General features: G+C 38.7%; 1 protein-coding gene across 8 annotated transcripts in view; it reads left to right on the plus strand.

Annotated features, from left to right (window-relative positions):
* Positions 1-16045, plus strand: part of ACACA (acetyl-CoA carboxylase alpha) — a 274923-nt gene that overhangs the window by 107381 nt on the left and 151497 nt on the right. For all 8 annotated transcript variants that reach the window (XM_030296955.1, XM_030296959.1, XM_030296958.2 and 5 more), the window contains 11 exons: positions 117-280; positions 4336-4486; positions 5671-5774; positions 7758-7839; positions 8238-8383; positions 9232-9382; positions 11092-11226; positions 11581-11727; positions 12065-12253; positions 13174-13274; positions 13966-14054. In XM_030296955.1, the coding sequence (XP_030152815.1) occupies positions 117-280; positions 4336-4486; positions 5671-5774; positions 7758-7839; positions 8238-8383; positions 9232-9382; positions 11092-11226; positions 11581-11727; positions 12065-12253; positions 13174-13274; positions 13966-14054 (1459 nt within the window). The remainder of the gene's footprint in view (positions 1-116; positions 281-4335; positions 4487-5670; positions 5775-7757; positions 7840-8237; positions 8384-9231; positions 9383-11091; positions 11227-11580; positions 11728-12064; positions 12254-13173; positions 13275-13965; positions 14055-16045) is intronic.

A 16045-nucleotide genomic window follows, 5' to 3' on the forward strand; every position in this document is an offset into this window, starting at 1 on the left:
CATTTCTGCTTTTGTGTATGATTAACACAGAGTCTAAACAGTGAATGAAGAGTGAACAGTATGTTCTCTTCCTTGGAAGTATAATATGGTTTCTCATATTCTTCATTCTCTAACAGGGTTTTAAGCCCAGCTCAGGAACAGTTCAGGAACTGAATTTCCGTAGCAATAAGAATGTTTGGGGTTATTTCAGTGTTGCTGCTGCAGGGGGCCTTCACGAATTTGCTGATTCTCAGTTTGGTCACTGCTTCTCCTGGGGAGAAAACAGAGAGGAAGCAATTTCGTGAGTATAATAATATTTAATTGCATTAAAAAAAATAAATTTGTTCTAATCTTCAGTGAATGTGTGATCATGGGAATGGAAATTGTCTGCTACAGAAGTACTGATACTGTTTTGGAGGAAATATATCTTCAGTTGTACTTGCGTTCATGTTTTGTTAAATTATGCAGTGTTTGGCAGATGTTTTTCTGTTTGTTCTGAGTCTTTTCAAGTATTCTTACTTTAAATATTTTTGATAAGTTTATAAAATTGATTGCTTTAAAGAAATCATATTTTTCCACAGAAACATTGTTTTGGTGGGGAGGTAGATTCTTGACCAAGAGTTCGGTATCATATAAAATCATAGGTGGGATCTGCTGTTTGTCATCAAAATAAAGGTATGGCTGTAAATGTCCTACAGTCATTTAAAATAATAAAGTTAAGGGTCCCTGGGTGGCTCAGTCGGTTAAGGGTCTTGATTTTTGGCTCAGGTCTTGATCTCATGGCCAATTGAGCATGAAGCCTGTTTAAGATTCTCTCTTTCTCCCTCTGCCCCTCCCCTGCTCTTTCTCTCTCAAAAAAAATTTTTTTTAATAAACATATATATATTTTACTTTTTAAAAAAGTTTATTCATTTATTTTTGAGAGAGGGAGAAAGTGTGAGCAAGGGAGGGCAGAAAGAGAGAGGGAAAGAGAGAGAATCCCAAGTAGGCTTCCACAGTTAGCACAGAGAGCCTGACACGGGGCTCGAGTCAATGAACCGTGAGATTATGACCTGAACTGAAGTCTGACTTTTAACCGACTAAGCCACCCAGGCACACAGCCCCTGCCAATTTTTTTTTTTTTTTAATAATAAAGTCAAACTGCTTGTTATGTAAAAATTATGTAAGGGAACTATCCACATTGTTTATGAGACCTTAGTGGGCTATGACATATACACATAGCTTATACACATATGACTGCTATGTCATAAGTTATTAATATTCTATTAAACATAAATATTAAACATTAATTTTTATTTCTTATATTGTTAATTAAACATTAAAAAATACTACAAGCAATTCTGCTTTCCTAAAACGTAGGGCTATAGGAAGTAATTGTAACACTTCAGATATTTTAGAGTATCAAAATTGAACTAGTTCTTTCTATTTTTTTTTTAATGTTTATTTTTGAGAGAGAGAGAGACAGAACGTGAGTGGGGGAGGGGCAGAGAGAGATGGAGACACAGAATATGAAACAGGCTCCAGGCTCCACACTATCAGCACAGAGCCTGATATGCGGCTCAGACTCATAAACTGTGAGATCATGACCTGAGCTGAAGTCAGACACTTAACCGTCTGAGCCACCCAGGTGCCTTAGTTCTTTCTATTTTTTAATGGTATATTTTCTTGAACCACCTATGTTTATAACCATTTCCTTGACCTTCGCTCTGTATCCATCCATAGGCTGAGTAGTCAATAGATATTTATTAATAATATCAGCTTTTTAATAATGTGTATACAGAAGTAGGGAACTCTTAATTTTTCTCTATTTTGTCTTCTACAGTTCTTCCCATTTATTCAAAACTATAAGTAAAGTTTTTCAAAATTAAAGCAATACTACCAGAAAAATTGTCTGCTATAAAGATGACTTTTTCTTTTGCAGCTATATTCTGCTTTACCGAAGTAAAGAAAGCTTACATTAGAGCTTGTAAAATTGGTGGCTTTCCAACTAGTCACAGCCACAGATGTGTTTTTATTGGCTTGCAGAGTGTTAATTTTTAAAAAATTGCCAATATTTAAAAATTGGGAAATTGAAATAAATATATGGATTTCTGCCTTCTCTTAAAAATGGGATGATAATGACAACACTGGTTTTATATTCCACTTGGCAAAAGTTTACTGAAGCTTTGTGTGGCTGCTGCTTTTAGAGGAAACATGAACTCTCTCACCCAGCCCCCATCCATTCTGCCTCACTCATTTACATTCCCAGAGTGGCCTCTATTGGTATTTAGGTTTAAAGTCTTGATTACGGAGAGACCACTGAGTATTTTCTATAGCACATGTCCTCTAATCTGGTTCAGAAGCCTTTGCTCCTTACCTCCTGACCTGCTCTGTACATTTCTCTATGGTGTGAAGCTAACTAGGTTAACTTCTAGCATATTAAAAATATGGTCTTTATAATAACCTTGCTTCTTGACAACATGCCAGAAGTTCATTCTTCAGCTCAGTTTGTTTCTTCTTTCTGCATAACATTAGATCTATATTCTTCAGCTTGGTGTTCATATTCTTATTTTCCAGAATAGCCTCAATCCCCATTTCAGCATTATTTCCCATAGATGGTCATCTAAATACCATGAGAACAGGGCCATGTTTATCTTATTGCTGCTATATCCCCTGAACATAGTGTTTAGTAAATATTTGTTGAATAAATGGCTTTGTCACTAGTTCCTGTCCTCATACCTCAATCCTAATGTACCCTGAACACAACCCACGTTTTTGTCCCTCTTTCCCTTTGTTTTTGCCATTTCCTGTGTCCATTCATTCATTCATTACATTTATCAGATATTTTCTTAATATCTGTTGGTGATGGGAATATAATGAAGACACAAATAGAGTCTGTGTTCTAATGGGATGTTACAATCCACAAGAAGACAGTCAATAAGCAACTAAACTCAATGTAGCAAGTGCTGTCTGTAATAGTGGGGTTACATAAATGCGTTATAGGAACATACAGCTGAGTCAGCTAACTCAGTCTGGGGAGACCAGGGACGGTTTCCCAGAAAGAAGTGACATCTAGATGGTTAAGAAGCATATAGGAATAAACCAGGCCAAGAGGGTGTAAAGAGGAGGATGGAGGTGGAAAACAGAAAAATGGTTTAAGCTGAGGGAATGCCTGGACCATTGGGATGATATTCCTATCACTGTCCTAATTCCACCTATACTTTTATCCCGTGTCGGATTCCACGTGCCTCATGAAACCATAGGGAGGTGGATTTTCTCCCTTCTTAAAACTAGTCCAGCATTTTGCTTGTATTTCTACTGGTATTTATGATATTCTGCCATATATTTTGAAAGCAGTTATTGTATCTATATTCTTTCTCCCTTATGAGTCTAGTATGTGTCTTGAGTCTGTGAGATACCTAATTAACAACAAATTAAATATTTGTTGAAGTAAGGACCTGCCCTTTGCGAGATAGGCACTGGGCAGAAAGGTACAGGAAACGACTCACAGTATTTGAAATTTTGTTAAAATTAGATCATTTTTTAGGCCGCCTTGGGTGGCTCAGTCAGTTGAGCGACCGACTTCAGCTCAGGTCATGATCTCACTGTGGGTTCAAGCCCCGCGTCAGGCTCTGTGCTGACAGCTCAGAGCCTGGATCCTGCTTCGGATTCTGTGTCTCCTGCTCTCTCTGCCCCTCCCCCATTCATGCTCTGTTTCTCTCTGTCTCAGAAATAAACAAACATTAAAAAAAATTTTTGTAATTAGATCATTTTGCACCTAATTGGGAAGTAACAAAAGTAATGAGCAATTCCTTCCACAGATGTCTAAAGTGCAGCTTAAAAAAAACCTCTCACATGCAGGGTCAGGCTGTTACCTGACTGTACCCAGCCTATTGTCTCGTTGTATGGAAACCTCATGAAGGTATTAGCATTAGGAAAAATGTATTGAACTATATACTTAAGTATATTTTATTCTGAGTCAAATATACTTTAATAAAATAAATAAGGTATAAGGAGGGGAGAATTATGCCCTAATCCTAGTTAGCTAGCAATAAATGAATAGAATGGTGGAAACTCAGTAAGTGAAAACTGAGGGTGGTTTGCACATAGTTTTTTCTGTACTCTACATAGTGAAAGGTGATATGCTGATGCTTTTATGGTAATATCAGTCCAAACTTTGTAAGTTTACTGACTTACAAAGTCCTGTCTGGAATGCATGTGAATGAACACAAGTAACATGTGCACCATCATTTGTTTGTGGAACTGTCTCTCTCCTCCCTCCTAAGACTGCAGAAGAATTGAAAGAATTCTTTAAAATGATTGAAAAACACTAAAACACTCATTGCTGAAACAGATCTGCTTCTGTTCTTCTCCCAGAAACATGGTGGTGGCTTTGAAGGAGCTATCTATTCGGGGTGACTTTCGAACTACAGTTGAATACCTCATCAAATTGCTGGAGACTGAGAGTTTTCAGCTGAATAGAATTGACACTGGCTGGCTAGACAGACTGATAGCAGAAAAAGTACAGGTGTGTATTTCCCCACTTGCCATACAACTTTTGGGATTGGGTTTTTATAGGGTTGTGGTGTGATCAGTCCATGTCACTAGAGAAAATTTATTTGATTCTAATGTAAATGATTGTTGATCTACTTGGTAAAATCCAGGAGTCAGTGTAATTTCAGCACCATCAGAGTTCTTGTGCTTGTGTTACACAGTCACTTTACGTGTTCTAGTATTATTTCCTAAAATATATTTGAGGAGAAGCATCTAGAGATTGAAATATGTCTGTCCTCATTTGATGTTAAGTCTGCTTCAGAGTTACCCACTTTTATACATCTACCAAGTGCTGATGAGAGGGGTCTCATTTAAATCAGCAGTTACCCTTTGTTCCTGAGTCACTGGGCTATTCTAAATAAGATTTTGTATAGAATCATTAGATGCATCTAAATTATCTGAAGGTCCAAATTTTGATTATACACCATTTTTCTTTGAGATTATCAGTAGCCAGATACTCGTACCTTTTTGAATGGATTTGTTGGTTTATTTTGAGAGAGAGAGAGCAGGAGAGAGAGAATCCCAAGCAGGCTCTGTGTTGTCAGCACAGAGCCGACACGAACTCCATCTCACAAACTGTGAGATCATGACCTGAGCTGACATCAAGAGTTGGATGCTTAACTGACTAAGCCACCCAGGCACCTCTTGAATTTATTTATGACAAAATCTTGTTTTTGAGCTCTTCTTTGATGGGTTCAGTGGAAATCTTAGGGAGAGTATAGAGAAAGATGTTTTTCATCTCTAATTTTTTTTTTTTTTTTTTTTTTTTTTTTTGGGACAGAGAGAGACAGAGCATGAACGGGGGAGGGGCAGAGAGAGGGAGACACAGAATCGGAAACAGGCTCCAGGCTCTGAGCCATCAGCCCAGAGCCTGACGCGGGGCTCGAACTCACGGACCGCGAGATCGTGACCTGGCTGAAGTCGGACGCTTAACCGACTGCGCCACCCAGGCGCCCCTTTCATCTCTAATTAATTGAAGTCTCTATTCAAATTCTAAAAGTAAAACGTGTTTTTATCTCAAATATCAGTTGAACAATAAGGTTGTAGATTCTCAATGCTAGCTGTTTCTTCACAGCAAATTTGGATCTGATTTAAATTGAGGGGCCATGGTGCCAAGTGACTGTGCTTTTGAGCTGCCCTCTTTTTTCTTTCTTTTAGGCAGAGCGACCTGATACCATGTTGGGAGTTGTGTGTGGGGCTCTCCACGTGGCAGATGTGAGCCTACGGAATAGCATCTCTAACTTCCTTCATTCCTTAGAAAGGTAGGCTTTGTTTCTCAAAGGCAAGCCAACCAGTGGTCCTGGTTCAAAAATCCATTTATTCTTCTCTCTATCCCTGGCAGCTCGTGAGTGGTACCTATTATTCAGTGACGATGGAGGCGAGGGCGAGAAAAGTTGTGGGAGTTTTCATGGCAAATTATTTTGGGACTCTAACTTCAGATTTTAGGAATTAACTTATCCAGAGTTAGAATGGGTTGCTTTTTAAAAACAAATCCAGCTGAAGTAAGCATTCTCTCCTGTACAAGTATCAAATGTTTCCAAATCACCCCCCCCCAGGGATGAAAATCTGGTATTTCCCACTAGCATTGAACCCTAAATATTTCATATATTACCTGCAACACCTTTCAGGAATTTGTAATTGAGACTGATATTCAGGATGACCTCATGAGTCTTTCAAGTAGAGAATCAGACTGTATGGAGCTCAACTAATTTCTAACTCTGGCTCTGGACATGAGGCTCTGCCTTTGAGTCCCTGGAGGAATGGTCCAAGGGGCTAATCATTTTAAAGCACTTTAATCATAGGCACTGTGTTTCCTTCTATGTTATTAGACTTCTATCAGCTTTCTTTTAAGGTGTCTGAAAGGGAGAAACAAAATTGTCACAATTGAACTGAGATTGCAGTTATTCAAGTCTTAATGATAAATATCTTTCATTGTGTTGCTTTCATGCACTAAAACCTTCAGCAGCTCACATTACCCTTGTGTATTAAATCTAAAATCCTTCAGTGTGACTTTCAACTCCCTATATACTTTGGCCCCTTTCTACCAGTCCAGTTTTGCAACATGCAATCTCATGTTCCTCAACATGCAGTCTTTAATCTAGTTAAATGGTTTCCTTACTAGTGTACAAATGTGTCACACATAAAATCTCCTCTTCAAGCTTCCCTCCACCTTTTTAATGCTAGTTATTTTTTATTTATTTTTAAAACCTGTATTTTGAAATAATTTGATTTAGAGTGGCATGAATAGTACAAATAACTTCTTTATATTTGCACAGATTCATCAGTTATTTACCTCTTGCCTCACTTGCTTTATCACTCCCTTTTTCTGTTGTCAAAAATCTTTCTTGATAATATTTCCCTCCTTGGCAATGTCCTTCCCTTTCCCCTGAACCCAGCCATGGCCTATTGCCTTTTTTTTTTCTTTTACTACCCCAAATGAAGTCCCAGTTGATAAGAGCAGATGAGGGTTGATTGTAGTGGAGCATTTATCTTTTTTTAAGTTTTAATTTTATTTATTTATAATAACCAGTAATATATTCACATGGTTCAAAACTCAAAAGGCACAAAAAAGGTAGATAGTGAAAATTTTCCTTCTTAGGTCTGTTCTTTGACCACCTAGTTTTTTTCTCTGTAGTCAACCCATGTTACCAGTTTTTTCTGTGATGTTCCAGACATATTATAAATATATGTAAGCATATACACGTAATATTTGTTTCATCCCACCCCCTATTTTTTTTAACGTTTATTTATTTTTGAGAGAGAGAGAGTATGTGTAAGCTGGGGAGGGGCAGAGAAAGGGGGGACAGGATCTGAAGCAGGCTCCGCGCTGTTAGCAGAGCCCAATATGGGGCTCGAACTCACAAACTGTGAGATCATGACCTGAGCCGAAGTCAGATGCTTAACCAACTGAGGCACCCAGGAGCCCCTCAACCCCGTTTTTTAAAAACACAAATAGTAGCATACTCTGAAACTGTTCACAATTTCACTTACCCTTTTCATTTAATGGTATAACTTGGAGGGTAGTTCATATTAGTACATAAATGTTTTCATCTTTTTGATGGCTGTATAATATTTCATTATAAGGCTTTTTCATAATTCATGTATCAGTTGCTTACTGATGGTCCTTTAGGTTGCTTCTGGTGTTGATGTTCTAGGAAGTGCTACAATTAATAACCTTTGAGATTTCCTTATGAACTTCTGGAACTTTCTAGGAGTAGATGTGTCTCACATTGTTGTTCTTTCAGGGGTCAAGTTCTTCCTGCTCATACGCTTCTGAATACAGTAGATGTTGAACTTATCTATGAGGGAGTCAAATATGTACTTAAGGTATGCTGAACCCAATTGAAGACTACACCTTACTTTTTGTCTTTCTTTGTTAGCTTGTTTTCTTTAAAGGTCAAGATATGGGGGAAATGTTTGGTTTACTGCAGGATAGGGTATTAGTGAAATTACAGTCATTTGTGTCAGTGTTTTAGTGCCCTTCAATGTGACATATGCAGCCAAGAGATCAGGAGTCAGAGAATAACCAGACTAGGGAAAAGCATCTAGGGTCACCCTATTAGCTTGCAACAGGGCTGAGTCATGCCCACAGATACTGATGCTAAGAGCACCTTCCTCTCTGACAGAGCTTTTTTACCTATATCTTTAAGGTACTGAAATTTTGTCTGGGGTTCCACCTGGAAGGGACACACTGACTTGTCCCTTCTGGTTCTCATTCCGTACAGGTGACTCGACAGTCCCCCAACTCGTATGTGGTGATCATGAACGGCTCATGCGTAGAAGTAGATGTGCATCGGCTGAGTGATGGAGGGCTGCTCCTGTCCTATGATGGCAGCAGTTATACCACATACATGAAGGAGGAAGTAGATAGGTAAGGGACTGTGTGAGGTCCATTTGCTGGTCATTGTATCAACCTTTCCTCTCAGTAGTCACCAGCTCTGGGGATTTTTCGGGGCCTATTTGGGTGTTCTTTTTTAAATAAAAAGAATAGTACATGTACTTAACAAAGATTTCAAGAGTACAAAAGTGTTTATTTCCAGTTAAAAACACTGTTTCTCTGCCACTCCAATGTGAATAGAGAATGAAAAATAAGTTCTCATCTTTTCAATCAACCACTGTTAACAGTTTATTTTTGCAGAAATTTTATGTGGATATATAATTTTTATATATGTACATACTGTGTTTTTCTTTTGCATACATTCACAAGTAAAAATAACCTTTAGATACTGTTCTGCACTTTCTTTTTTTCCTTTAACAGCTATCATAGACCGTTCAACACCAGTTATTCAACGTTAGTGCGACAGTTTCATGAATTAACACATGTAAAGTGCTTAAAACATTGCCTGGGACATAATAAGCATTCAAGAAATTATTAGTTGTTATTAGTTGTTAGTTATTATATCATCATCATCTTCATGTTCTTTTTTTAAAATAGAGTTGTCTATTCTTTTCAATGGTCATATAATATTCCATCATACAGAGGTACCATAATTTGACCCTTATTGAAGGAGATTTTGTCTATGTGCGTTGTCAGCAAAGATGGGATGAATGTTCTGTTTTCCTGTGTGTATACAGAATAAAGTTTCCAGTTTGAGGAAGGAGGGTTGTGGGTTTTTTGTTGTGTTTTTGTTTTATTTCAGATTGACATTATTCTGACATTCTCCTTTACAACCCAAGGTGCTTTATTTATTGGCTTACATACTCCTACTTACCTCCTAGATATCGTATCACAATTGGCAATAAGACCTGTGTGTTTGAGAAGGAAAATGACCCTTCAGTGATGCGCTCACCTTCTGCTGGGAAGTTAATCCAGTATATTGTGGAGGATGGAGGCCATGTGTTTTCTGGCCAGTGCTATGCTGAGATTGAGGTCAGTGTGGTGGTGGGCCTCTCAGGGCATGGGCGGGTGGGGGGAAGGTGGAGAAAGCATCTGCTGGGATGGACTAGGACTGAAGAGTAACAGAAAAGAAAAAGAAAGTAAAGAGCATCAGTTGGTTTAATTGGCTTATGAACATGATTTTAAAAACAAATAAAAAGCTCACAGTTTTTCTCTGACAGATGAGGAATCTCTTGCTCCAAAGATAGATACTGGGCAACAACAGTGCTTACTGGTTGGTTATAAAGAAAAAAAAAATAAAGATAGGTGGAGTGGAGCCACAAAACAGACAAGTAATGAAATATGAATTCCGAGAGAGTTAAGCACAGAGTGCAGGGGGGTCACTTAACCCAAATTGGGGTGCAGCTGGTGGATGTGGTGGATAGTAGGGGAGGACCTCCTGAAAGAGAGGGGACTTTGAGCTTACTTTTAAAAGATGGATAGTTGGGGCACCTGGGTGGCTCAGTCAGTTGAGCATCCGACTTCGGCTGAGGTCATGATCTTGTGGTTCGTGAGTTCAAGCCCCATGTTGGGCTCCTTGCTGTCAGCACAGAGCCCACTTCATATCCTCTGTCCCTTCTCTCTCTGCGCCTCCCCCACTTATGTTCTCTCTCTCAAAAATAAAGAAACATTAAAAAAATCTTTAGGGGTGCCTGGGTGGCTCCCCTGGGTGGCTTAAGCATCTGACTCTTGATTTCAGCTCAGGTCATGATCTTGCAGTTTGTGGGTTCAAGCCCTGCATCAGGCTTTGTGCTGATGGTGCAGAACCTGCTTGGGATTCCCTCTCTCTCTCTTCTCTCTCTCTCTCAAAATAAATAAACTTAAAATAAATAGAAAATTCTTTAAAAGGTAGATAGTAATATACCAGGTGAAGAAGGGCAGGACAAATGTTTAAAGGGAAGAACGGTGTGTACAAAGGCACAGAAGAGAGTATAGTATATTTAGGGAACTGCAAGTACATCGATATTGCTTGAGAATTGGCTAAGGTTTAATGGGAAGTGCCAAGCAAACATGCCAAGTAAGTCATCATAACTTGAGATCATGAAGGACCTTATGAGACACACTAAGACGTTTAGGCTCCCCTGGAGGCAGTGAGGAGTCATAAAAGGATTTTATATAGACAACGGATACAACGAGATTTGGGCTGTAGAATGATTGTATTTAGTGACCTCGTTGGAGATGTATAGAGGATAGGGAATTCTGTTGGGAGGTTTTTCAAGTACTCTAGAACAGGTACGATGAGGGCCTAAACCAAAGACATGGTTGGAGAGGAAGATTTTTGAGAAGTTTGACAGGGCTTGGTAATTGGTAGATAAGGGAGAAAGAAGAGTAAAGAATGACCCTCGATTTTGGCATGGGTATCTTTGGTTGACAGACCAACACCTAGATCATGGGTATAAGGAGGCTGAACTGTTAATCAAGTCTAAGTATAAAACAAGTAAAACACAAACTATGGCAAAATCAATTTAAACATTAGAAACAAGAAATGTCGGTAGCTGTCATTAATCCCTAAAGCTAGGTCCTGAGATTTTCTAATTGCCCTCCTTCTACTTTGTTGGAGATTTCAAGGTTCTCATTATTCTGGGTGGAATTAGAGATAGTGTTAGATAGGTAGACTTAGATGTTGAAGGGAAAACTAGCTTCTTTAAATCATTCATTGTAAAGAGAGGCTAAGCTGTAATTTTATTTATTTTTTGTTACAGGTGATGAAGATGGTAATGACCTTAACAGCAGCAGAGTCTGGCTGTATCCATTATGTCAAACGGCCTGGAGCAGCTCTTGACCCTGGCTGTGTGATAGCCAAAATGCAGTTAGACAACCCCAGCAAGGTCCAACAGGTAAGTAGGAGGGTACTTTTAATATTGCTCTCTAAGAGTTGATTACATGGTAGGGGTAGTTTGGAGGGGCAGATGATTTCAATGCGTAGTTTGCTAGTTTTTTCTTATGCTTTTTCCCCCCGATCTCATGCCTTGTGTTTGTGCCTATAGCATTATGGAACTAGATTTTGCAGAAATTACTACGATACTAAGATTCTATGATTTCCTCTGATGATTCCTCCATTGATTTCTCTCCTTGTAGCTGGGTATGGTAAAGAGATGTCTTGGTTTTGAATGATGACTCTAAGTTGCAGTGTGTATGTGTAACCTGGCTAAAAGGTAGTGGGTGACTTGATCTCTCATTGGGGTTGACAGGCTGAGCTTCACACGGGTAGTCTGCCACGGATCCAGAGCACAGCACTGAGAGGCGAGAAGCTCCATCGAGTGTTCCATTATGTCCTGGATAATCTGGTCAACGTAATGAATGGATACTGCCTTCCAGATCCTTTTTTTAGTAGCAGGGTATGAATCACTTCTCTTGGGGAAAGGGTGTACAAATAGGGTACTGTTCTCCAAGATAGTTTAAAAATCACACAAGGATTTTTTTAGAGGGAGGAAAAGAAAGCTGTTTGGCCTGAAACTCTCTCACCTTTAGTTGTGGGATGTGGAGTCTTTAAATCCTTGCTGCTTATCTGTGTCATTGACTTCACATTTAATTGGGATTTAAACCAGAGAATGAGGGCAGAGTTAGATGCCTATATTATAGTTTCATAGTAAATACTGCATGATACTGAATCCAGATATATCACTTTATTTTGGAGATGGTTTTAATTTTGTGTGGATCTTATTTCCTTCTCAGGTAAAAGACTGGGTAGAGCGGTTGATGAAGACCCTCAGAGATCCCTCCTTGCCTCTCCTAGAATTGCAAGATATCATGACCAGTGTCTCTGGCCGTATTCCCCCGAATGTGGAGAAGTCTATTAAGAAGGAAATGGCTCAGTATGCCAGCAACATCACATCAGTCCTCTGTCAGTTTCCCAGCCAGCAGGTATTTACAGAGTTACATTTCTCTACTAGCTACCAGTTCTGGAGTTCATGTTGTGGGATTCCTTCCTGCTTGGATCCTCTGTCTGGATGTTGTGCTTTTGCAGTCTTAAGTATTGTGCCCTTCACAAATGTGTCTCAGGATATAAGCCCAATAAAATACTATATGTGAAGTGTAAAAGTATTTGTGATTATAAGAAAAAATCTTTTACTTAATAGAGGTTTATTCTGGGGCGCCTGGGTGGTGCAGTCGGTTGAGCGTCCGACTTCAGCCAGGTCACGATCTCGCGCTCTGCGAGTTCGAGCCCCGCGTCAGGCTCTGGGCTGATGGCTCAGAGCCTGGAGCCTGTTTCTGATTCTGTGTCTCCCTCTCTCTCTGCCCCTCCCCCGTTCATACTCTGTCTCTCTCTGTCCCAAAAATAAATAAACATTGAAAAAAAAAATTAAAAAAAAAAAAATAGAGGTTTATTCTTGGGCCTATGCCCTAATTAGAGGAATTTTGTGAATTTAAAGTGGAGGGATATTTGTAGTTTTATTAGCAGCAACTTCTTACTACCCCAGCAGCATGCTTATTTTTTGCCTGTGAAGCTAATTTACATGTAGAGAGTTAAGGTAGGCAAGTGAGGAATAAAGTTTGAACCTTGACTGTAAACATATCTTGCCTGTTAAGGGCCTCTGGTAGGATGGTAGCTTTTGTGTTACACTCATTAGTTCATCTAGGAAAGTGTGAAAAGAAATAAAAGTTGCTTGCTTGTTTAACACAAGCCTCTAAACTATGCCCAGTAACTTCCAGCTGCTCCCAGCATGTGAAAGATGGAAATTTTTGTGTTATAATTAAGATTATTGGTGGTGATGCTACACAGGCTAATGCTTTAGGTCTCTTTGTTGGGTTTGGCTTCATTTTTTTTCCTCTTTCTTCTTTAGATTGCCAACATCCTAGATAGCCATGCAGCTACATTGAACCGGAAATCTGAACGGGAAGTTTTCTTCATGAACACTCAGAGCATTGTCCAGCTGGTACAGAGGTAAAGTTAATGTGATTCCCAGGATACACAGGATTCCCAGACCTGTTCATACCCATACTTTCCTTTATTCTAAGTACGCACCAAGAGATTTATCTCAGGGTTGACTTATTAGAAAGCACTTGTGTCTTGGGAAGTATAGGTATTTTCTAAATACCTTAGATATCTAAATATCTTAGGACTGTGAGCTAAAATATTTCTGATGACTTTTGTGTTCTCCATCTTTCTGTGAATTATTAAAGCATAGAAATTTCATTGCTTTTTTTTCCTGGTAATTTTGATGAAACTCTTAATTTTTCTTCTGGCACAAGGCTAAGTAAGACATTCATTCTTCTTAGCTTCCATAGCCAACTATTGGACTGAAGGAACATTCACAGAACATTTTCAACTCTAAGATGCTCATAAATTTTTCAGATATCTCTGAGCCATTTCAGGAGTATAATGATCATTTCTACGTAGCAGTGGGAACTGAACCAGGGTGTTGTTCAGTAGGGCTGTCAAGTGGTTTTTGGTTTTGTTTTGTTCTCCTTTTTTTCTTTCCTTTTATATAAAACAAAAAACCCCACAAAAACTCTTGTCTATAGGCAGATTTCTGAGGCTTAGAATTTAAGCTCTGGGCTTATTTAAATAGTCTGTTATTCTAATAGTATTAGCCTGTCAGGTTTTTCAGTGGACATTTTTTCTGCTTGCCTAGGTACCGAAGTGGCATCCGAGGCCACATGAAGGCTGTTGTGATGGATCTGCTACGGCAGTACCTACGAGTAGAGACACAGTTCCAGAATGGTAAACCTCTTCCTGAGGACTCTGTTTCTGAGAAAGCTTCCTTGTAGGACTGTGCAGCAGCAGAGCCAGTTCATCCTGTCACTAACACCTACCATTAACAAACTCTTGCCCTGTCACCACTTTCTTAAAAACGAAACCTCCATTTCCCACTAGTGCCAAAGAAAGAACAACAAAGACAGCTTGATGAGATTGTGAATCTGGTGTGCCTTCTGGGAAAGGGCTGAGATAATTTTTCTAGTAGAGATTAGTATTCCCTGTTGATGTCTTCTTGACCTTGTTTAGTGAGAGTTGGTTGAGTCATGACCAGGCTGAAATTGAAAAACTGTATCTGAAGAGCTTGCCTCTTGGCAGCTAATCCACGGATTGAACCGCAGACATGTGAAAAAGGCTCAGATTTTCCAGTACTATTCAGTGTATCATTTAGGTGGAATTTATCCCTGGCTTTCTCTGAAGAGCTTCATTAAATGATGTATGAAGTCTCTAAATGTGAAATACCTCTAGGTAGGATTTTAAAAGCTACAGACTGCTGATATTGCTTCCTGCCACAAGGTGGCAGTGAAACATCATAATTAGAAATATTACTTAACATCTTACGTATTTTGCTTCCTTTTGCATCTTTTAAAGGACGGCTGTGCCACTCATAACCAGCAAAAATCCTCAAGTAAATATTAGCAAACCAAATCCATCAGTGTATATACAAAATAACACATCACAACCAAATTGTCTTTATCCTACTAATGCAAGCTTGATTAATATTGGAAAAACCAACTAATGTGATTTATTATCTAAGGGATTCAAAGAGGAAAAAACATGGTCACCTAAAGATATGGGGGAAAAATATTTGACAAAATTTAATATTCATTCATGAGAAACTCTTGGCAAATGAAGAATAAGATGGAACTTCTTTAAACATATAAAGTTTCCCCACCAAAAAATCTGTAGGGTACCTCATGCATAATAGTAAAATTGAAAGCATTGTTGAGAGCATTCTCTTTAAGACAGGAATAAGACGAGGGCACCTGCTCTCACTGCTTCTATTCAGCATCATACTGGATGTGATAGCCAGTGCAATAAGATAGAATTAAAAGGTATGAGGACTGGAAAGGAGTAAGGAAATAAATCTGCCACTGTTATATGTATGATTTCTACCTGGAAAAGCTCAAAGAATCCACATATTTATTGTTGGAATTAAAGTCTAAAAAGGTTGTTGAATACAAAATTCAAATGTATATTGAATTTTGTGTGTCTTTATAGTACAATTGTTTAGAAAAGCAGTTTAGAAAAATACGCCATTTAAAATAGCAACCCAAAATATGGAACACTAAAGAATAAGTCTAATAAAAAATGTACAAGCCTTTTTTTGAAGAAAATTATGAGTAAACAGTAATGAAGATCTAAATAAGTATCATGGTCTTAGATTGGAGTGTACACCTGCAAAGTATTGATTCTCCTGGAATTCATCTGCAGATTCACTGATGTTCAGTAAAAATCCTAGTAGGGTATCTTCATGGAATTTTTCAAGCTAATTCTAAAATTTATATGAAAGGAAAGTCTGAAAATAACCAGGATACTTCTTTTTTTTTTAATTTTATTTATTTTTTAATATTTATTCACTTTTGAGAGACAGAAACAGAACATGAGCAGGGGAGAGGCAGAGAGGGAGGGGGACACATAATCTGAAGCAGGCTCCAGGCTCTGAGCTGTCAGCACAGAGCCGATGCAGGGCTTGAACTCACAAACTGTGAGATCATGACCTGAGCGGAAGTCAGACGCTCAACCGACTGAGCCACCCAGGCGCCCCTAACCAGGATACTTCTAAAGAAATACAAGGTGGAGGGATTTTCCAGTGAAATATCAAGGTTTAATCTAAAGCCATATTAATGAAGAGATTGTGATATTGGTATAGGGAAAAATTAATAGACCAATGGAACATAGTAGCCCAGAAACAGATCCATCCACATATATATGAAAGTTTACATTATAACAGAACA

The sequence above is a fragment of the Lynx canadensis genome, chromosome E1 (genome assembly GCF_007474595.2).
Source record: "Lynx canadensis isolate LIC74 chromosome E1, mLynCan4.pri.v2, whole genome shotgun sequence".
NCBI lineage: Eukaryota > Metazoa > Chordata > Mammalia > Carnivora > Felidae > Lynx > Lynx canadensis.